General features: G+C 41.1%; 3 protein-coding genes across 6 annotated transcripts in view; 2 read left to right on the top strand and 1 right to left on the bottom strand.

Annotated features, from left to right (window-relative positions):
* Positions 1 to 3,217, bottom strand: LOC111224040 (myosin heavy chain, fast skeletal muscle-like). The gene has a single exon (XM_022748414.1). It carries the CDS (start codon positions 2,403 to 2,405, stop codon positions 1,131 to 1,133), a length of 1,275 nt encoding a protein of 424 aa, XP_022604135.1. The 5' UTR covers positions 2,406 to 3,217; the 3' UTR covers positions 1 to 1,130.
* A 311-nt stretch (positions 3,218 to 3,528) lies between these two features.
* Positions 3,529 to 11,817, top strand: LOC111224056 (RNA-binding protein FUS-like). The gene is made up of 16 exons (XM_022748434.1): positions 3,529 to 3,687; positions 4,394 to 4,418; positions 4,826 to 4,859; positions 4,964 to 5,030; positions 5,338 to 5,395; positions 5,781 to 6,001; positions 6,117 to 6,291; positions 8,005 to 8,039; positions 8,593 to 8,625; positions 8,825 to 8,934; positions 9,187 to 9,316; positions 9,396 to 9,491; positions 9,612 to 9,681; positions 9,808 to 9,896; positions 10,135 to 10,273; positions 11,347 to 11,817. The coding sequence occupies exons 1-16, from the start codon at positions 3,678 to 3,680 to the stop codon at positions 11,384 to 11,386; spliced, it is 1,332 nt and encodes a 443-aa protein (XP_022604155.1). The 5' UTR covers positions 3,529 to 3,677; the 3' UTR covers positions 11,387 to 11,817.
* A 272-nt stretch (positions 11,818 to 12,089) lies between these two features.
* Positions 12,090 to 22,913, top strand: part of mmp28 (matrix metallopeptidase 28) — a 34,490-nt gene continuing 23,666 nt past the window's right edge. For all 4 annotated transcript variants that reach the window (XM_022748431.1, XM_022748432.1, XM_022748433.1 and 1 more), the window contains exons 1-4: positions 12,090 to 12,299; positions 14,060 to 14,136; positions 15,154 to 15,353; positions 22,590 to 22,811. In XM_022748431.1, the coding sequence (XP_022604152.1) occupies positions 12,171 to 12,299; positions 14,060 to 14,136; positions 15,154 to 15,353; positions 22,590 to 22,811 (628 nt within the window). In that variant the 5' untranslated portion in view covers positions 12,090 to 12,170. The remainder of the gene's footprint in view (positions 12,300 to 14,059; positions 14,137 to 15,153; positions 15,354 to 22,589; positions 22,812 to 22,913) is intronic.

Below are 22,913 nucleotides of genomic sequence, written 5' to 3' on the forward strand. Positions count from 1 at the left end.
GGTGGATGTCTTTTTTTTTTTTTTGTCATTACATGAGGTTAAACTTTGGGATTTACTTACATACAGTGGCCTAGTCAAGTGTATCAATAGAGCATGTTAAAACAGTGGAAGAAGTTTGTGTTCACATCGGTCTACAATCTATTAACTCTAGCAAATTATCTCAACCATCTGTTTGTCATTTGTCACCAGATATGAGGTTTCAGCTCCGTCACTCAGTATTATGAGGAAGTAACGATGAGATTTTAAAATCACACTGGGCTGCGCTGTGTTTATGTTTTAATTGAATCAGCAGCTTCTCCTATTGCATGACTTACAGTAACCTTACCAGCAGCTGTCTATGTAACATACTTGAACAAAACAACACAAGCAAATCTGACGGTTTCACGGATTTGTGAAGATAACACTGCAATCTTTTTACCATTACATGATTGCAGTGTTTTGTTTCCTGAAAAACAAACTACTCCTTTATGGCAGCTCCTGCGCTTTTACCTCATCTTGGGGCATTTTTCTGCTCTATCTATTCATTTTTACATTCAGTGATTACCTTACTGTAGTAGATTTTATTCTTCATGGCAGAGTCTGCTGTTTCCATGCTGGATTACCTTTTCACACACGAAGTATATGTACTTTGTTCCAGTTTCAAGATAATTAATATTTAAGCTCTCGACTGCTTTAGCTTTCCACAAAGCTAATGTACCTATCGCTAAAGTCCAATTAGCATCAAAAGATGCTTAAAGTAACAAAAATGTACTCATTATGGCCTGTTTCAAATTAATGTATATTATATGACTGAATCATAATTATTGATGCATTAATGTGTTCATCACTTTTATGTTGCAGCCGTTTTATGTTGCAGGTGGAGCTAACTTTAATTACTTTATGTACTGCTGGGTAGTTTGTTAATTTCCCCACAGGATAAATAAAGTCTGCAGGCTGGGCTGTGCGTTCATTGATTATTTGTTTATTTGTATGAGAGAGTGCACATAAATCAACACAAGATCTGTATAAATGTGCCGGTGTTAGCTCAACAGCTAACTGGCATCAGTAGTCCTGACACAAGTAAAACTGACAAATGTTAAAAAGCATTTTCCACATAAAGTTACAGTTAAAACAGAGAGGGCTGATGGTTCTCAGTGAGCAGCTCTTCTTCTGTTCCAGCAAGAAGTCTTAGCAGCGTGCATCTTTCTTAGTTGTTTAATTTTCCTTTGGAGAGCCTCCACAACCTTAAACGTCTCCAGTTCGTAGTTCTCTGATTGGTTCCTCAGAGCCATTTCTCTTTTGAGCATCTGAGTGAGCTCCTTGGTGTCTTGAACTTGTGCTTCCTGCTTCTTCCCCTCCTGTTTCAGCTTGTCAGCGAGCATCTGGCTTTCAGCAGACAGCCTCTCTGTGACCATTCGGACTTCCTCCAATGTTTGGAAAAGAGCCTCGCTGATTTTAACGGCCTCCAGTCTGCTCCTCTCTACCTCCGCCCTCAGTTTTCTCTCTGCCTGGAGCTGGCGGTTGAAGTCTCTATAGAAGACTTCCATGTTTCTGAAGTCTATAAGGGTTTCAGCCTCCGCCTGAACCGTCAGGTCTCTTTCTTGCTGGAGCGTTTGCTGCAGCTGCAGGATTTGAACATGAAGTTGATCCTGTTTGCTTTTCTCTGATTTGAGTTCAGCTGAACACTCCTCAGAGGCCCTCTGCATGTCGTCAATTGTTTTGAAGAGAGTGTCTGCGATTTCCACAGCCTCCAGTTTGTCTGCCTCTACCTGCATCCTCAAGTGCTTTTCTCTCTCCAGCTGCTGGTTGAGATTCTTCAGCTGCTGTTTGGCTGGAGTGACCATCCGCTTTTCATCTGAATTCTGCCCTTTTCCTTCTTCATGTTGTTGAAGAAGTTCCTCCACTGTTGGAGAGCAGGCCCCGTTCTTTGCTCTCTTTTCCAGGGTCATGGCTTCAGTTCTCTGAAGCTCATTAAGCTCCTCCAACTTCATGTGCATGAACTGGGTTTCAGCCTCTGCCTGGATCCTCAGGTCTTTTTCTTTCTGGAGCTTCTGGATTTCAAGATGAAGTTGATCTTGTTTGCTTTTCTCTGATTTGAGCTCAGCTGAACGCTCCTCAGAGGCCCTCTGCATGTCTTCAATTGTTTTTAAGAGAATGTCTGCAATCTCCACAGCCTCCAGTTTGTCTGCCTCTACCTGCATCCTCGAGTGCTTTTCTCTCTCCAGCTGCTGGTTGACATCTGTCAGCTGCTGTATGGCTGCGGTGAGCTCAGCGGTAAGCATCAGTTTTTCAGCTGAATGCTGCCTTTTTGCTTCTTCAAGTTGTTGAAGAAGTCCCTCCACGGTTGGAGAGCAGGCCCCCTTCTCTGCTCTCTTCTTCAGGGTCATGGCTTCAGTTCTCTGAAGCTCTTCCAATTTCATGCTCATGACCTCCTTTTCCTTACTCTCAGCTGCAATTTGAACCTTCTAGTGCAGTTTCATCTCATGGTTCTTCAGCTGAAGAGCCTCCATCTCTACAGAGAGTTTCCTGATCTCCTCCTGACAGATGCTACAAAGGTCTTTGTACAGGTGCTGTGCTCTCAGTTTCTCCATTCTTGATCTCTTAGAATCACTCTCTAAAAATGTCTGACAAGAACTCACTGGGACGAGTGTTTGAAATCACAAATGATTTACTTCTGCTGAAGTTCTGCTATGGAACTGAATGTCTGTGTCTGTCTCTGACATATGTGGTTCTAGATCACTCTTCTATGACATCAGAGAGAACACTGGAACATCATCATGTCAGTGCTAAAATATTATATTATACAAGTATGGTGATTGTCTATATTTTTCTTGTCATCATGGTTCCTACCAATGAGTGCTATGTGTGTATCAAAGCCTGATATATCTGACTCAACTGTGCCATAGAGCTCCATTGTTGTCCACAAACATATCAGTGAGCCACACCGTTGCACTGAATGACATGTTCATTGACACAATGACATTTTTTTCTTTCTTTCTTTCTTTCTTTCTTTCTTTTTTTTCTTTACTGATATCATGATTAGATCTTCATGAGGAATTACCACACAGAATCTACAATTTGCAATGAAATAAACAAAAGATGAAACTAAAATAATTAGGTGGAGAATTGATGTTGGAGTTCAGTTTGATGTTAGTTCAGTTAATCATGATTTTAATTTGCCTAAAAGGTCATTTGTTTTCTATGGAGCTGATGACAAATGATGCTACTTGTGATTAATTGCGCACTGTATATATTTTTTAATAAACTTTTTCCAATGAATTGTGTATTTTTTTACCTGTGGAAACACACAAACAAGCTTCAGTTCTCATAATTAAAAACTAAACTGTTCTCACATGAACCGAGAGAATATTTGGCATTGGTAGGAAAAAAAATCTTATTTGTTGAATAAGTTAAGTGAATAAAACTAGTATGAAATATGTTTTTAATGTCGAACAACCTTCCGCCATAAACACTGTGAAACAGTAGGTGGCGGTAGTTTAAGTTAGCCTTGCATGAGAGCAGCGTGTTGAAACAGGCAGAGGAAGAAGTTGCATAAGGGAAGTACCGCAGTGACTTCAGCTCTGTTCTCCGCTGCGTACATGTCGGCCAGGGTTTTTATCAGCTATTCAGAACTAACGGGATTCATCAATTACTTTTAAACTATATATATATATATTGTTTCCATATAACGGCACAGAATGGCCACCGGTAAGTCAGCATGTCTTCTCATTGTAAATCTTTTGTATGAATAATGAAAAGTAGGTCAAATAGCATTGGAGCTAAATTAGCCGCTAACCGCGAGGCCAGGACTCGGGCTTCGTCTATTTCATGGAGCGTCTTTCATTAGCACAGCCAAGTTGGCTTTATCGGGTATTTTACTAAACGTTTATTATTCGTAGGCAAAAAAGTCTTTGTGATCACGCTTTTTTAAAAAAAAAAAACTTTGCTCATTGTTAACGGGTAAGTGCGTGTGATTATCGCAGACAGAACAGGGCCGTGTCGCGGCTAACGTTGCTGTAGGTGTCGGCTAAATGCTTCTTTGTTTACACCGAAGCTATTGTTTCCCTTGCTGAACGAGAAACATTTTTGCGCTACCTGAGCAAATGTAGCTACAGGAAACGCTGTCAGTATTCACATTTAAACGCCGTGTTTAAATACAGATTGTGTCGAGGAGGATGGACAGCATTTATGAAGCGAGGGTGGTTGGTCTCGTTTCAAAACTTAGCCCAAACCAAGACGAAATTGACCGCCATTTTTACAGCATTGGCGTGGTGACGGGCCTGTCCCACTGCATTCATACATCTGCCTTCTAGCCTATTCAGTTTCGTCAGCTGCTTAGTCACCTTCATCTATGTAGTAGACACGTTTTGTCCTTAATGCCCTACTAATGAAAAAACACTTTTATTTCTTTCAGACTCGGGCTACGGTGGTTCACAAAGGTAATCGCATGAATCATCTCTATCTTTATTTTACTGTTGTGCACATGCTTATTCAAAACATGATTAACACATGACCATTATAGCCAAAATCGGTTGGATTAAAATATTAAATGAACAGATACAAACTGTGAAAATGTTATGTTTCGATGGATTCAGTGAGTAGGGCTGAGGACTACAAATTAAGCCCCATTTCTTAACTTTTATTTGTTTACATTTTGATAAATTGAATACACCAAATTCACTGTTAACAGTTCCTGTTTGCTATGTACCATTGGGTGGACTGATGACAATCATTACTTTTTGATAGCAGAATTTAGCAGAAAACTACCCAATCTTTTAAACCACCACCCAAGAGTTTTTAACATACTTATATCTTGAAGCTAAATACTTTTATCATTTATTTGTAGCTATGGATCATATGGCGGTCAGCAGGGTGGACAGGTAAGACCATTTCCTAAATTAGAGCCTATTGACTGTAAGCATTATAATTTCAAATCCTTTTCTTTTTGATTATAACCTGTCTAAATGGCCTTTCTGCTCTACAGGGTTATGGACAAGGAAATGGCAGTGGCTCTTATGGGGCACAGACTTACACTGGCTATGGACAGCAAGGTATGATGCATGCATAAACCAGATTGATTTGTTGGATGAATTCTTTGATATTCATGTTTACAATAATATCCTGTACCATGAAGATATTGCAGGTTAGAATATTTGCTTTGAATAAAATACACCCCCCACAGAAAAGTGACAGAAGAATTCAAGATGCTTTTCTCCAGTGTTTTAGTTTAGAAAGATAATATTGATTGGTTTTCTTGTATCATAGACCATAAAACAATGAATTAAACAGTATAAGGTTTTGAAAGACATTAGATGTTTATCAGTTTTTGAACTTTCTTTTTGACTTTTGTTTTTACAGATGCTTATGGTCAGCCTCAGCAACAGAGCTATGATAATTATGGACAGGATTCATCTGGGTAAGATGCTAATTGTGAGAGTGCAGATCAAACAGTGTTAAATCTGTGTGACATGATTTTCACTGACTGTCTTTTTTGTAATATAGCTTAGTACATTAAGAGGTAGAATAATTGTTTCTCATAATTTTAACAATAAAATGTTAACATCAAACAATACAAAACCAAACTATACAGCATACTGTTACACATCTATTAAATTCAGATACATAATTTGTTTTACATAAGACTGAAAAGGCAGTCATGAAAACCAGCAAATCAATTATGTGATATATTTTGAATTGACTAATGACCAATGTTGCCATACTTGTCATACCTGCCTCAAGCTTTCAAATATTCAGCATCTCTGTTGTGCTAACTGTAATGATTTTTCTAAAACCGCTTCAAGGTATGCCGACAAGTCCTCATCTTCTTTTGGACAACAAGGTTCTTATGGACAGCAAGGTTCCTTTGGTGGCCAGGGGCAGGGAGGAGACAGCTTTGGACAGCAAAGCTCCTATGGCGGCCAGGGACAGGGTGCTGCTGGAGCTGGTGCTGGTGCTGCTGGTGGTGGTGGTGGATATGGTAGCCAGGGGCAAGGAGCTGGCAGCTATGGAAGATGGAGTGAAGGTATGAATACCTGGATTAATCTCAATATGGAAACTACATGTGTGGTTATGTTAGTACCTACAAATGCTTTCTAATTAGTCAGGTGGTGTGTATAATAAATCTGTCTTTGCACCAGGTGAAGGTGGTGGTCAGGGTGGGAGGTTTGGACGTGACCAAGGAGACCGTTCAGAAGGAGGTGGCTATAGAGGCCGAGGCCGTGGTGGCTATGACCGTGGCAGTTATGACCGCAGTAGTGGATATGACCGTGGTGGATACGACCGCGGCGGAAGAGGTGGACCTCCTGGTATGGGGTAAGTTGCACAGTGCCACTGCCCCCAAGGTACCTCTATACACTGAAATGAGACATGACTTGTTGTCACTCACCCCATCATTACTCATCATCTACAAACCATCCACATAATTGATTTTGACCACTCATCTGCTTTGTGCTCCACATCCCCAAAACCTGGTAATGTTTTTTTTGTTTGTTTTTTTGTTTGTTTTTTTACACCCCCACACCCCCACCCCCCAAGGTTGTCACAGATCACATAGATAATATTCACCACCCCTCTGCATTTTGCTCCAGTTGCCTGAACCTTGTCAGAATTTCTTTATTCAAACTTGATTCACTCACAAGTTTTTAGGTAAGAGATATGCTGCTTTTAAATCGATCACATGATGGGTACTCGCATGTACTGTAGGTTGTCGTTAGAGGTTCCATTGGTGATTGCAGTCTTTGAGGTCTTAAGTAAATGGAGACTGAACACATGTCTGACCAAATAGCTCTAAAGGCAACAGAGACCCGGTTGTGCAACCATCTTATCCCAGACATTGGGACTGGTTCTTTTCCGTTCTGCAACTGAACAGCCAATAAAAATAGAGCTTTGCCTAAACTGATGATTCTGTAAGGACAAAAATGCTGCAGCACATCATTAAGATGTCTTACACAAACTTGTGCTCCACCTTTTGAAAATGGGCCCTTTACCCTTTTTAGTACATGTCAGTTTTGAAGAGAGATTCTAGCTAAAGTACCCATCTGCCTGTGTTTCTCAGGAGAACAAATCGATAATGTGTTTTGAATTTTTTGGAGACCAACTTTGGTATGATTTGAGAGCTCCACATGCTGGGTGACTAGGTAACAATGTGAAGCCAACTGGTATAATGATGTTTTGTCACTGTATATTTGTTCTACAGTTTTTATATATTCTTAGACCAGTGAAAACCATTTAATGCAGACAACAGCTATTCTTACTTTTTTACTTTTTTTTTTTTTTTGACCTTGGTCTACACAGAGCGGTAATTTTTTTTTCTTGTTGTTGTGCTGCCATATTTTTGTCAAAGTTAAATCTCCAGCAGCCAAACTTTATAACTGCCAGAAACTCAACTTTGGTGTGTTCTTGTGCTCTGAAGACCACATAATAGTTTTTGAACAATGGAAATGACACTGACACAATGCCCTTAGACCTGGAGCCACATCTTCAGCTGCTTCACATTCAACAGGTTTCATTCAAGTGTTGTATATTTGACAATGGCGAACATATGTGTTGTGTTAACATGGATCTACATTTCATACTACAGGTGTTCAGAGTGATTGAACTAAAACTTGGACCTCAGTTAAAGGATCTCATAAACGCACTCAGTGGAAGATTGCTAATCAGTTGCTACACCCCTTCACACCAATTTGGCTTCTCATGTTAAAGAAAAATCACATTCAGCTGGTTTTCCAGCTCTTGGTATCCAATCTGGTCACGTAAATAGAAAAAGTACCAAATTTGTTTTGTAAATGGTGATCCAGTGACATGTGATAATTGTCTTCACTCGTCTGCCTGATTGTAAAGTCAGCGCTTCCTAGTCGTCTGTTAATTGATCTCTAATGTCAAAGACTAACACATTCCTCGTGTGAGACATTTCCACCATAGTCGCACACCCTGGCAGGAGTGCATACTGATGGGGATGTAGGGGAGCTTTGAGCTCTCAGTTGGGACAAAGGAAAAGCCATCATATCTCCAATTTTTCCTCTGCAGAGGTGGTGACCGTGGTGGCTACAAAAATTACGGTGGTAAGTGACGAGCATCAGAACTGTGTCGGTGGGGGAGGAAAGAACTTGAGTTAGCAAAAAAGAAAAAAGGAGGGGGATTTTAAAAAAAGTGAATGCCACCATTTTCATGTCCAGATCCCAAGGGACTCAACCTATTATTCTTAGCAGGATTTCTCATAAATGACTTCAGATATGGTAAAGAACATGGAGCCTGAGTTGTAAAATAATGGTATTGTTGCATGAAGACGAGGGCTGATTGTAAATGACAGAGGTGTTCCCAGGACGAAGAAGGAAATCTTTCTAAAACTGGAGACATTTTGGTGGTTTTCATTTCTGGTGTAAGCTCAAAAAAAGAAAACAGAACAGTTTTGTTCTTGTTGCAAGGTGTTGGTATGTGGTACAACGGTATGAAAACACCCATCAGAGAGCTGTAAACATGGACTTTGTTTAATTTTCTTTGTATCATTATGCATTGGTAGGGATGAAGTTAATAATTATTTCTGTGAAACAGTACGGACAGTTTTTAAGATTCCCTCCTCAAGTGTTCTCTTCCATCCTCTCCTCTGTTTTACAGGCTCTCGAGACTACGGCTCAAGGGATGAACCAGGTAAAACCGGCTTAGTAGTACATGCTTAATGAACGGTGGTTTGAACTAATCAATCTGTCCTATTCGAAAAATTTGTCCACTTACTGTAATCTGATAGCAGAATGATGATGATATCCCACCTGAATGATCTCCATATATAACCATTCACTACAGTCAGTGCTGTTATCTTAGCTGACGTCTCCTCTGATCTCTTCCACAGCTGGAGAGCAGGACAACTCTGACAACAACACCATTTTTGTACAGGGGCTGGGAGAAGATGCCACAGTCCAGGAAGTCGGCGACTTCTTCAAGCAAATTGGTATCATCAAGGTATTGAGTTAGTCCAGTTACATTTTGGCACTAATTTCCTTTCCCTGGACTGAATTAAATTCACACACCTTTAGGACTGTAGAGCAGCCAAAGCCTTTGTCACACAGCAGTTCTTTATTCTTTGAACCAGTTACCTAAGTTTTAGTTGAGCGTTAAACCTGTCTGATTACCTGGCGCCCAGCCCCAAGCAGGTGTAGAAATGGTAAGTGCAAACAAATGCCTTGAGAATTCAATGTATTTTTGTGTATTTAGGTAAACAAGAAGACCGGCCAGCCAATGATCAACATTTACTCTGACAAGGCCACCGGGCGGCCTAAGGGAGAAGCTACAGTGTCATTTGATGACCCGCCCTCTGCCAAAGCAGCTATTGACTGGTTTGATGGTAAGAGCACTGGCAATTATTTCAAATTCCTCAGTAAGATTTTAACATCACTCTCACTGACATCATGTTTTAATTTCAGGCAAGGAATTCAATGGCAAACCCATCAAAGTATCATTTGCTACCCGCAGAGCTGAGTTCACACAGAGAGGAGGCGGCGGCAGAGGGGCGCGAGGAGGTACGTAATGATCGAGCTGTCCCAGCCTTCAAATACCGGAGAAAAGTTTTTAAATTGTGTAATAATTTGTGTTGGATGTTGCTGCTCTGTTTTTCATCAATCGTCCTTTTTGTTTTAAAGGTTTCAGAGGTCGTGGTGGTGGAGGGCCCAACTTTGACATTAAGGGAGGAGACTGGCCATGTCCCAACAGGTTTGTAGGAGGTTTCATGTTTTTAAAAAAAAAAAAAAAAAAAAAAAAAAATGTTAATGCACAGCTCATTTGGCCCCATTTTTTAAGTTAAATTGTATGTCAAGTGTCCATCTGATCTTTCCTCAGCTCCTGTGGCAACATGAATTTTGCACGGCGGCAAGAGTGTAACAAGTGTGGTGCACCCAAACCAGGAGATGCAGGATTTGGAGGTGGAGGTGAGTACTTAAACTTTATGAGAAACAGTTCATGAGCTGCTTACTATCTGTTCACATTCCTGAAGACATGTTAAGTTGAAAATAACAGAACAAAATGCTAGTAAAAAAAATTGAGTAGGACAAAATGTTTTGATTGCATATAGGAAGTATCAGCACCATGTCCGTCCAGTGCATGGTGTTTTACCCCGTTACGGCTTCCTCTCGTTTTACTGACCTAAGTTGTTGTCACTGTTTCTAGAGCGTGGAGGCAGAGGAGGCTATGGTGGTGACAGAGGCGGTGGCTTCAGAGGTCGTGGGGGTTTCCGCGGGGGAGACCGTGGCAGCTACGGAGGAGGTGGTGGAGGAGGATTTGGAGGTGGCTACAAGATGGGAGGAAGGTTTGTGAAACTTTTGTTACATTTAAGCTGGACCTTCTGCGACAGGACACCTGTATGGTCTGTGGGTCTCTGCTGATGTAGTTTGGTTATATAACCAGAAGAGGGTGTAGCTAGCAAAGAAATCCTGGATCTGTAATTTGGGTTACAGATCCTGGTGTCACAGTTGCATACTGCATACTATCTGCACACAGCATGTACTATATACCAATCTCTTCAAGAATTCAACATTTTTATACCCACACTGGGAATCTTCAAGTCGTGAAAGGTCATAAAGCAAAAATGTCTTAAATTGTATTTACAGAAGTTAAATATTTGTGCTTGCCTGCTATAGGCAGTAACGTCAGTCCTAAATTGTTTTTGTATACGATTGTCGGGAAGTGTTCCATTTTTAGCTTAGAAGACTGTTGTGATGGTGGGTTATGTTGCAGGTGGTTGTTCGATCCTGTTTCGTGGCGTTTCAGTCAACATCACCAGACATGGCAAACGTCAGTAGTAGGGCCCCTGCTGTGAAGCTCTTAAATATGACACTTACCCATCATGAGACAAAGAAGTGAACCATAGAGTAGACCATATAGCTTCTACTGGTGTAACTTAAGTTTTTGTTTTTCCAACTGTGAGAAGCTGCTCTGTTGCCCTCTAGCATTGCTTTGTGGAGGCACATACATCATCAGTATACTCAAATCAGTTTGTTTTTAGTGTGAATACAATGGATGTCACAATACCAGAATTTTGGTGGTAGGCACCAATGCCAATGAAATAACATGATTGTCAATACCAAATTTCGATACCACAGCAAAAAACACGGTATTTTCACATTTTGATTTATTGCTACTCACTGAAGAGGAAATGCTATGTTAGCAAATGGGTTGTTAAAGGAAGGACGGTTTGCTTTACTGAAAGCAAATGATGTTATCCATTTACAGATTTAAGAGGGGAACATGTGGGTGAAGGAGAATTTGACACCATATTTCATTCTCACCATAAATGTTAATTCAATGACAAAAGTTAATGTTGGTCTTACAAAAAAAAAAAGCCCGCAGCCAGTAACAGATGTCTTTGTCTTTTCCCCACAGAGGTGACCGCAGAGACGACAGAAGAGACCGGCCATACTAAGCGTTGAACAGATGGAAGCCATTCCAGCCCTTGAGTTTGCCGTGGAGGGAGGGTTTAGTTTGGGAAAACTGCGAAAAAGGATCGGGAAAGGGGATAGATCAGATATTCTGATTTGTGTACCTTTTTGTAGCCAGTGCATCCCAACTATTACTGTTCATCTGTGAGTGAGGGAAGCATGTGTTGAGCTAATGTGAAGGGACTTCGGGCTGATTGGAACTGTTGGCATGTGGTCAAATGTTTTTTTTTTTTTTTTTTTTTTTTTTTTTTTTTTTTTTTTTTTTCTATTTCTTTGTACATCCTTTTTAATTTTCTCCCAGATTCTAGTTGCGGATGTTTTGTGAGGTAGACTTCATACCATTGTTTTGTATGAACGAATAAAATGTTTTACTTGGGTTTTTTTTCCAAAATGATATTAAAAACTGTGATCTTTTTTCCCTGCCTTGTGTGAGTTTATACTCATCATTTACAACAGTAAAGACGGGAAAAATGCATTTTGAATCCACCCGTTATGTGCAGTAGGGAAATCGTGCTTTGCTCTGCTGGTATCTTGCCCTCAGCTGCAGGCGGACAGAGGGGGCGGTGCTGGCCCTCCCTCCCCCCCCTGTAACACTCCGGGTGGTTGACTAGGTCCTGTCAGTCTTTGCAGGGATGGAGATGTTGGGCGAGCTGCAGCATGCTCTCTCTCACTGACAGCGGAGGAAAATCAACAATGGAAAAAATATTAGGAGCTGAATGGAAATGCGCGGTGCATGTAGCTGTGTGCTGATCGCGTGGTTGTCCCGCAATGAGCCGCCGACCTCCGGACCACCCCTGCGGAGCTGGACGGGAGATGAGGGCAGCCTGGATCCTGACTGTGTGCGCCCTCGTCACCGCTCAGACTGCCGGAGGATCACCGCTGATCCCGGACCCCGAGGTATTCCTGTTAACCTACAGTGTGCCACTGTCACATGGTTAAAGTTTAAATGACCTAATTTTACAGAAAAACTTAACTACACCTTTGAACTGACTGTGACCTCGCCTATAAAACGTATATAGTTGGTGGATTTTTATATACTTGCTCTGTAACTGCTGATGACAGTCTTTTTATGCAGTGCCACCCCTAAGCCCCTGGTTAGCCTGTTTGGATTTCTGTGATTAGAGTTTTAGACTCGTCTGGGGTCTAATTGACCACAAACATGAGCCTGTTCACCATGTAAGATAACATACTGTATTTTCCTTTGTCTGTGAATGACTTCTGACAAACTAAAGGAGTATATACTTTTTCATGCACAGCTGAAACATTTTATTTTCTATAAAAATATGCTTTGGCATTTTTCATATTTTGACGTCTTCATCTAATGAAAAAATGTTTAGATGAAAACTGGTTGATTTTTGATTATTTTTTTTATTTCTATACATGAAAGTAAGGTGGGTGTGTGGGACTCTAAATAATGTGGGTTACGTTCCTTCAAAATGAAAACAAGGCCATTTAAAATAGAAATGGCTACTGTACAGATATTTGATTTTCCTAAAGATTGTTTGTGAAAAACTTTAAAGAATCTGTCGGAAGAAATATATTTTCTAAGCTTAAGGAAAAGTAGATCCTGTCTTGAGAAGTGCATGTTTAGTTTATCGTCTACACTTACAGTTGCTGTGACTGACATATTTACACCATGTCAGCATTATAGCTGCATATAGTGACATACAATAGACCAAGCCCACTTTTAAAAGAAAATACAACTATTTGTGTCTCAGAGTGTTTCAGGATTTTACAGTTTAATCGCCTCAGTGTCGTTTGGACTGCACTAGTTAAATCTGACAGCTGTCTTCACTGGCCTTCCATAGGCTGCACATTTTCCTCATCAAAGCTGTAAGACCATATTGCATCAGGCTATTACATGTGTTTTCCACAACTTCCCTCTTGTTCTTATGAAGCAGAGCCCTCTGGCCTATTTCAGTGTCTGTAATGGGACAAAGGGACATTTTCTGTTGCACATTCTTGTTTGCCCAAGCACAGCTGTCATCTCTTCAATTTTAATTTCCACCCTGGCTTCACCACATCTGTAATCATAGCTGCGGCTGCTGTTGTCTGAACATGAAACCTGCTATATACATATGAAGGGCTATGATTGAAAGATCATAATATTAAACTATCAACATAACTAATCTCAAACCACAATGCTACAACATCTGTTGTCGGGTACCCTGTTGGTTCACTTTTTTAAACTGTTTTTTTATATATATGATAAACTTCAGAACTATTCTCAACTTGCATGTTTACATGAAATTCTTGTGAAATAACTATGAATTTTCAGGGACACCCCAAGGGTTTCTTTCTCTTATGGGTGGTCCAGATGTATGCATCCTGTCTTGGCAGCCTACAGCAGATTCAGTAAAAATCGAAAATTATCTTTACACTTTTATCATTTGTCTTTTTCCTCATGGGGAGTTATGCCTCTCTGGGGATTTACCAGAGTGTGTCTTTATGAGAAGTGTTGTGTTACTGTGAGATTTCTGGTCTGTTAAGTCGACAGATCTTTATCCAAAACATGATTTTACGAGCTTTAATATCTAAGCAGATTTTTACAGAGGGGCATTTGGAAGCAATGATGCAAACAAGTTTTGTGCTGGATTTTTCTGGTGGATTTATGTGTTTCATTTGAGCACTATTAACAAGTATGATTACAATGGCAGGTTTTTCTGGAAAAGTACGGCTACCTCCATCAGGACAACCACATCCACAATACGGTGGAGGTGCAGTCAGCCATCCGGTAGGTGATCTGGCTCTTCTTCATCTTGTAAAACATTTTCTTCATCAGTGAATGTGGAAATCACAGTGGGCAGTCAAAGGTCATAAAAATGTGATATGGTGTAATTACATCTCTGCACTTTGCCGATCAGAGTTAGCTGGTTGATCATTAGGGGGAAGGGTGAGCTCGGTGCGGGACAAGCCTCCGGGGGCTGAACGTCAGTGCAGGGCAGTAAAACACACCCTCACCTCTGCACTGGGAAACCTCTCATGAACCCTCTCTGAACCATGCAGGAATTTCAAGAACCTCGCCCTCTGGCCTGTACACTGACTGTACTGTAATGGAAATTGATTGAAAAGCTTTGCTCTTGCTGAAAACTTCGACTGAGTGATGGGTCAGTAAACTGTGTGGCTGACAGTCATATACAGTGTCAAAATGGTCATCTCCGGTATGTAGCCATTTAGCCACATGTGACACATTTATATCACCCAGATGTCTTTGGTAAATAATTAAAGTAAATGAAGGTCAGGAGGCAGAGGCTGCAGTCATGCGCACTATGCCAGCTATAATCAAGCCTTGCCACTTTACTTGTGATTACCTTCAACATGTTTTAAGCTTATATTCTCATAAATGAAAATGATAAATGGTTGTATATACTTGACATTGTGAACCTCCTGAGCTATTCTTCTTCTTCCTCCTCCTTGTTTTGAAAACCAGTACCACCTTCCATCCCAACATGGCTTCATGACACCACATTACATTTAAGAAATTACAGTAATATCTTTATTCAGCAGCATAGTGTTAAACCTCTCTAAACTCGTCTGAATCCTAGATCCACTATCAGTCAGGTATACCGTCGCTTTAAGGTGTTGCAAACATCAATATACTGTAAATAGATTTCACATTGTTAAATCAAGACTCTCAGACTGGGTGTGGAGTTAGTTTTAAATTCCTGTTCATTCACATACTGTTGGCATGATTGAAAAGCCAAATGCCTGTTCAGGAAGAGCGTCATGCAAACGTTTCCTCTCTCTGCAGCGAGTTCCAGTGGTTGTCCCGGCTTCCTGTCACAGGTGAACTTGACGGCGCCACCCTGAGGCAGATGGCGGAGCCCCGCTGTGGGGTGTCGGACGAGGGCAGCCAGCAGATCTGGGCTCAGAGAGTGAACGCCATCTTTACTGGAAAAAGGGCTGCTGCAGGGCGACCTCAGAGCCGCAGGAAGCGCTCTGCTGCACAAGGTACTGTGTGTTATGTGTACATTCGTGAGACACGATGTTAATATGTGTTTTTGAGTCTGTGCATGAGTATAAGAGAAAAACTGATATGATTTGTTACCTTGTAAGTGGAGTTTTTGTGTGTCCTGTTGTGGAGAGTCATAAAAAGACAACAGTTAGCTGGGAGTGTCCACCTTCCTAAACTGAAGCACCAAATAGAGTCAGGGGTGTAATTAACGGTGGTGTCTGATGTTGCACGCGTCAGCCTGGAGGATTCCTGCTTTTAGTTGCAATTACACAAGTCCCTGTATCTTTCACGTCATCTTTACTGGGTTATTTTAACCTCAAGTTTGCACAGAAACATTTTTTGGTTGAGGAGTTACATGCTCTTCTGTGGCTTGAGTATGTTTGAGGATCCCATTGAACCCACTGGATAGTGTTTGTAAAATGATTTGGAAGATGTCAGGGTTTCCCCGAACAACGGCAGTATATCCCGCAACTCCAGTTTCCAGTTTCTCTCTGAGCAATTTCCTCTATAAAGTTTTAATTTCAAATTCTGTCCTTGCAAATACTACAGATGTTTTATGTTTTGACCAGTGCTGTCACTTTGATTGTGTAGTTTGATTGTTCCCTAAAACATTCTTTAGAAAATCATGGGGTCTCTTATTGGAGATTATCCTCATTTTCTAATCTAATGAGCACAGTAATAAAAACATTCATTGGTGAGGAGATTGCTGCAATTTGAACTGGCTAAAGACTGCAGGATTTAAAGTGTTTAGCGGTGGTTAAGAGTGCAGCTGAGCACTCCAAATTTCTTGCAGACTACATGAAGTAATTGAGCACAAGGTCCTGCCCTTCCAGTTTAGGGTGCTTTACAGAAAATCTCTGAGAATTAGGTGAGGTGTAATTTCTGACCTTGTATGGGAGATGTTGAATGGGCAAAATCTCATAACCATAATGAACTTTTCTGCCAGGGTTTTCAGATGGGGTTGATAAATCCATGTGGCCCCAGTCTTGCTTTGATTAGCATGAATATGTGTGTGTGTTTTCAAGTATACTTCCATTGGATTATTACCTCCTCCAAGAGGGTTTTTGGCCCTCTTTGTTTGTTTGTTTGTCTGTCATCTCATCAAGAGTGTGCAGCCATGCCAGCAGCTCTGTAATTACACACAGTGGACCAAAGTGCTGGACCGACCAACACTGTCACCCTTAGAGCCACCATGCTGCTATAGTGTGGCTAAAAACCACTCAACAGATTTCAATGAAACCCTGTGAAAAGTGAGACCACAGTGCAGGTAAAAAAAGTGACTAGTGTTTGCTGTAGATCTGGATCCATTTGCTTCCTACTGTGGTTTCATAAGGTGACTAATAGCACTACGTGTAAATGCCTCTTATGCCCTATGTTTTTGTGTCTTTAGTCCCTGCTGTCTTTCTCTGCTGCTGTCATTTCTCTGCTTGTGCCTCCAGCCTCATGGTGTGTGTGAAGCCTCTACATTCCTTCCTGTCACTGACGAGGTTGGCTAATGTTCAGGGAATGCAGCGGTGGCTGATGTTTGCCGCTGCCTCTTCATGTCAGTACCTGACATGCTCCTTCTGGTAAACACATCCATAACTGACTGACTGGATTACGTTGTTTGCCAAGCCGGCTGACTCTCAATGGCCAGATATCTCTACTGGCTGAATGAGTGGATATCTTACTGGGTGACTGACTGCTTGGCAGGATTACAGCCTGATCTGGTGTAAGAAAACAGCTCTCTGTCATTATTTTAGTCCCAGACATGACTCACGTAACAGGCAGCAGTATTATTTCAGAGTGGCGTTAATGGCGGATACTTTTACACCCTCTGGTCAAACCTCTCACAGAGCTGGCTTCAGATATCCACTGATGTAGTTGAGCAGTGTAATAACGTAATTGTCAGTAGCAGTCCTGTACTGCTGTGTAACCACCACTTTGAACATCACGCTGCATTGTCCTCCAGAAGCAGCAGATAAGTTTCTGCCTGTGGCTAGAAGAATGCTCGCTGGAAAAGTTTCATGTTTCTATCAGACATTTAGTCGAAGAGAGTCAGCCTTGAGTAAAATGCCAATAAAACCTGCATTTTTTCTGGTTAACTATTAAATACTCAGCACACCGGGCGCAGTAACAACTGATTTGAAAGCCTCAGTTATTTTTAGCCATGTTCTGGATGGCAGTGTTGGTCAGTCGGTTCAGCACTTTGGTCCAGAACAATGTAGGAGAGAGCTGTTAATATGTGAATGCATCATTAGAAGGTACTTGAAGATACTTAAGGTTATCGGTCCGACCACCTGTATTGTTTACCACTTTTCTCTAGCAGGTGAGGATGCATGTACCAAGCCGAACCATCCACGGCTTCAACTTAATGCTTCACTGTTTGAGCTGTTTGTCCTTGACGGCTGACACCGGCTGCTAAATGAAGCTGCAGCAACATGCAGATGAGTCAGGCGCGTTGCCTGTTTATTCACTCACAGCTGTGGTGCGATGTGATTTTGTTTAGTGTTAGCATGGCTGCCTCTGAGCCTCCTGGAAACTATAAACAGACCTTGAGTTGTGGTAGAATCTGACGGTCATTGCCACTGATATTTGCAGAGCTGACATTCCACCGCCCTTGTCCAAGATAAGTGCTATATGTGCGATAGGTGTGTGTGTGTGTATTTTTTTTTTTTTTTTTTTTTTTTTTTTTTTTTTTTTTTTTTTTTAAGGAGGTGTCCACTTACGGATCTACACCCTGCCCTTTAAACTGTTCACCACTTGCCATTTTACAACATGCTGTACCATTTAGTATAATTTACACTTTTTCAGCAGCATGTGCATATAACAGAGTTCAGTGGCTTTGAACAATTAGTCGATTAGATGACCAACAGAAACTTAAAAATGCCTAAAATCCTTAGTTCCAGTTTCTAAAAATGTCACAACGTGGTGCCTTTCACTGTTTCATATAATTTTAGATTAAATGTCTTCGAGTGTGAGACTGTTGGCCAGACAAAACGAGCCATGTGATGATGTTAAACTTGAGCCCTGATGGTCATTTTTAGCCACAACTAACTGCTTGGCTCCAGGGATCACAATGTTGGTCTGTGAGTCTCTCCACCACTTCGGTCCAGACTGAAATATCTCGACAAATATTGGATGGATTGCCATGAAATTCAGTTCAGCCCTTTAGGATTCCCTCACGATGAATTGTAACTTTGGTGATCCTGTAGTGTTTCATCTCATCATCAGGTTGAAGTACAGTACAGTACAATGCACCGTCACAGCTCTGCTAGCAGACTGGTAACCTTGTTCCTGATTTTCTTTACATAATTTAGGCCAACTAATTAATCAATGAATCAAGAAAAAAAAACAAATTAGTCAGTAATGACATATCTGCTGTATCAGTGACACATCACCTATCTGCCGGTATTTCTGTCCTTACTTTCCTCTTTGAGAATGAAACTTTAAATCTGTCACACAAAGACATCAGTCAAAGTAGACTTTGCAGACAGAGCCATCTTTGTGTGTGTGTGTGTGTGTGTGTGTGTGTGTGTGTGTGTGTGTGTGTGTGTGTGTGTGTCAAACAGCCTCCTCGACACCAGCAACAAACAAAATCTCCCTGCACCTCCACAAACAATAACTTAAGCTATCAGATGATCTCAGTCACTTCCTAATGTCTGTGATAACCCACCCTCCCTACACTGCTGCTATAGAGGGCATCATGTTAATTGCTTCCATAAGGGAAGTCGTGGAATGTCTTGTGTATCGGACTTCCTGGCTTCCCCGACCGTCCTCTGGGACCTCTTACTCTGCGGCGGTCTGGGATGGAGAGAAGGCGCCTTAGCTCTGCTGAGAATTCAGATTTACACACATCATGTGGCAACAGGCTTAAGTATTATAGTATAGTTCATCTGGGAATGAAAAATGGAGCTGGGTTGGAAAAAGCGCAGGGCCGTGTTCAAGTGCCGCACTGACTTCAGTGTTTTGACATACTGAGAAACCTGCTCAAGTGGTAAATCATGTGTAAAACTCAGACTTTTACTGGAAAATTCAGGTTGTAATGACGATGATGTTGAATTGTTACTTTTGTGTACCTTTCTTGAGTGAATGTAAATCAATAGGACGACTGTTATTCCCTCAAATACAGTTAAGGTGTTTGAGGCCCCAGGTACTTCCACTCCTTCTAATAGTCCTGCAAACTTTGCAACAAAAATGCTATGGATCAAGTTATATAACTGCTGCTGAAGCACAAATTCTGTTTGTGTGTTTACTCACAAAGAAACACACTCATGTCACTCCCAAACCCATGTCTTAATGGCTCCAGATACTCAGATATTTTCCTGTCTCCAGGGTGTATTGAGGTCTCTTGGTAATTCGCAGTATGTAGTGCGTACCTCTTGTTTATCGCTCTCATCTTTCACACGGCTCTTTGCTTCGTATTTTTTTTAAACCGGCATCAAAATTGCTCAAATTTGAAACACAAACGCGTCCACAAGCGCAGTCCGTACAGGGGCTGTGGGACTGAGCAGGGGTGTGTAACGCAGGCATGTGTGCAGACCTCCCACTCACATTTGGCCTCCACGTCGGGACACACATACATCGACTGCATTTTTAAATATTTTGACAACTGTAAGTGTGTGTGATTTATGTCGGCGCTTTCTAGTTACGCCTCAAAAGTGAAACTATGTGTGAATCCATAAAGTCCTTGTGGCAAGTCATGACGAGTGTGACTGCATGAATACTACTTCCATTGAATTTTTATTGTATTCTGTATCTCACCTTCTTAAACTGACCAGTCGTTTTTTTTTCTTTCATGACTTTCCTGTCTCACGTTATTTGATATTTTTTGTGAGTTGGCCGACATTGGCAGCACAATACTACAAGAAATGGTTTTATATAATGTTTTACATATAAGCACACACACTATATATATCCCATTCTTCCAGTGTTTTGCATATTGTTTATATTGTGGTATTAAGGTAAAGCACTAGAAGTATATTCAGGATCTTGCCCCTCAACATCTACTCTAAATATTTTCATCATCTCTTTAGCACTCTCTTGCCAGTATGGGAAAAGTCTGCTATTGTGACATTTTCCAGCACATTGGACAGAGCAGTCTTGAATTAAGAAATGTTGGATGTTTTGCAGGGACGATTCACAATAGACAGGTTTACTCTAAACACAGTCTGAATATGTTTTCATCAGCTCTTTCACCAGCTCTGTCCACTCACCCACTCACCCACTGGACTTGAGCGAACGTCCAGCTGCCTCTCCTTAAAGGTCCACATTATCTAATGATTGTTTCCTGCGAGGCAGCCTCTCTGTCTGCCTGTTGTGGAGGTGTGCTGCATGGTTTACAGCTTGTGTGTGTTTGCTTTGTTTACAGATTGCTACATTGCGTAAACCTTTGTATATATGAAGAGGTTGAATGGCTGAATCTACCCCCCCCACCTTATCCCTGAACAAATGTGAGATTCTGAAGTTTGAGACACATGTAATTATGCCTAAGCTGAGAAACCACACACGCGTGTTGAAGTAAACTGTTTAGACAAGCATGTACTCAGAGTGCTTGTTAGTTTACCCAGCTGTGTGCTAACATGGTTAACATCCTATCATTTTGGCTCAGCCTGTTGGATGTGATGAGGCCCTACATCAAAACATCACGGGTGAACATGGGATGTCAGGCATCTGAATTTATAACACAAGATTTAAACGCATTTAGCTACTCCAGTGGGTATAACAGTTACAACTGTTTGGAGAACTGTTTTGCACATAGCGTGACCAGTGTTGTACAAATGAGGATAACACTGTAAAAGTTATAGTGACAAAGCCAATATAAATACCAAGCATCCATTCAAAAAGGCATAACACCATAAAGAAAGAAAACAGCCAGATTAGTTGAATGAAAATAAATTCAGATTTTTGGTCAATTAGTTTCCAGATTATTATTTATTAGTTTATTTGTAGGGTGGCAAAAAAATGCACTACTTTCCAGAGTCTAGGCTACAACTTAAAATAGTTTCTTTTGACCAAAGATATTCAGTTAACTGTGGCATTAAAACAAAAAAAGCCCCCAAAACTGGGTAGTGTGTGACAGATGTGTTCCCAGTAACTGGAATGTTAAAATCCTGCTTGCTTACCTGTTTTTGATGGGCTGGTTTTAAGTCATTTATTTCAGGCCAGTGTTTAACTTGATTGATTAAGGTTATTCAATCAACAGAATAAAAAATTGCTAAAAAAAATTCCCTCTTTGTGCTTCTGCACCTCTGCCATGGCTCATATTACCTTCAGCTCAACGTTTGGATGAGTGAGCATTTTGTCTTTTGGAAGATTTGCAGCCCTGAGTTTTATTCGTGTGCGTCTGCTCAGTGATCAGTGACAGTGAAACCAGGTGAGCTTCATCAGCTCGTTAGATCAGTGAGTGACTGAGCAGCACTGAGATGCAGGAGGAAGGTAAAACTGTTCTCAAGTAAATGACATTATATTAAAGTTGATTTACTTGTGTTACCACAGATATACTTTTTTACTGCCAGGAATAACAAATGATTCATGTTTAGTTCATTATTCTGTGTTGTTTGGGAGCTTTGTATGAGTTTAGCCCACCCCCGGGTGACGTGAGCAGATGGTAGGTTCCCGTTAGATGAGGCTGGAAGGTAAAAGGCCAGTCAGTGGTTTGTGTTTTGCCTGTGTTTTGTTAAAATGTTTGTAAATAAACGCCTCATTTTTATTGCGTAGACTCCTGCCTACAGTTCTGCTTTTCGAAGTTATCCAGTGCTGACCAACATTAACTGCTCTTGATATGGTGGAGCAGCACTACACGGAAAAATATAATAATTCCCTTAAATGTAAAACTACATTGTCCAGTTCAAAATGAAAATATCAATGAGAGGAAAATGTAGAAGTGGTGGTCATGAATGTTTCAGTTTCTCTTCCATTCTTCTTTCATGAATTTGTTAATTGATACCCATTTATAATTTTTGTCCAATGTCCATATCTCTGACACAGAAGAAATGCCACATACCATGGAAATATTTAATAACAATGTGAAATAACAATTTGTGTTATTTTTTGATATTATAGACTATGTTTTGCAGAGGAGAAGTTGAACTATTCTTGCTCACAGGAACACTGCCAGGGTTTTTGTTTTGGTTATCTGGTGAATTGAGCTTATCTGCAGTTGCACTGGCTGTAAGTTTGTGATGAATACATACCTGCATGTCTCATATCTCTGTTCCTCTTTCCCTTCTCTCTCTGTGGGTGATCTCCAGCTGAGAAGTGGTACAAACGTCACCTGACCTACCAGATAGTAAACTGGCCTCGCCATCTGTCTCTGGGTTCTGTGCGGCTGGCAGTGCGTGCAGCTTTCCAGCTGTGGAGCAATGTGTCGGGCCTGGTCTTTCAGGAGGCCCCTGAAGGACCCGCAGACATCCGGCTGGCCTTTTACGAGGGAGACCACAACGACGGGGCCAGCAATGCATTTGATGGACCAGGTCAGGGTCAAACACACACGGACTCTCATCATCACATCATCACAGATCTATCCATCCAATCATATCTGAGCCCTGGCTTCCCAACTTAATGAGATAACATGC

Source organism: Seriola dumerili, unplaced genomic scaffold (assembly GCF_002260705.1).
Source record: "Seriola dumerili isolate Sdu_G_001 unplaced genomic scaffold, Sdu_1.0 BDQW01000122.1, whole genome shotgun sequence".
Taxonomy (NCBI): Eukaryota; Metazoa; Chordata; class Actinopteri; order Carangiformes; family Carangidae; genus Seriola; species Seriola dumerili.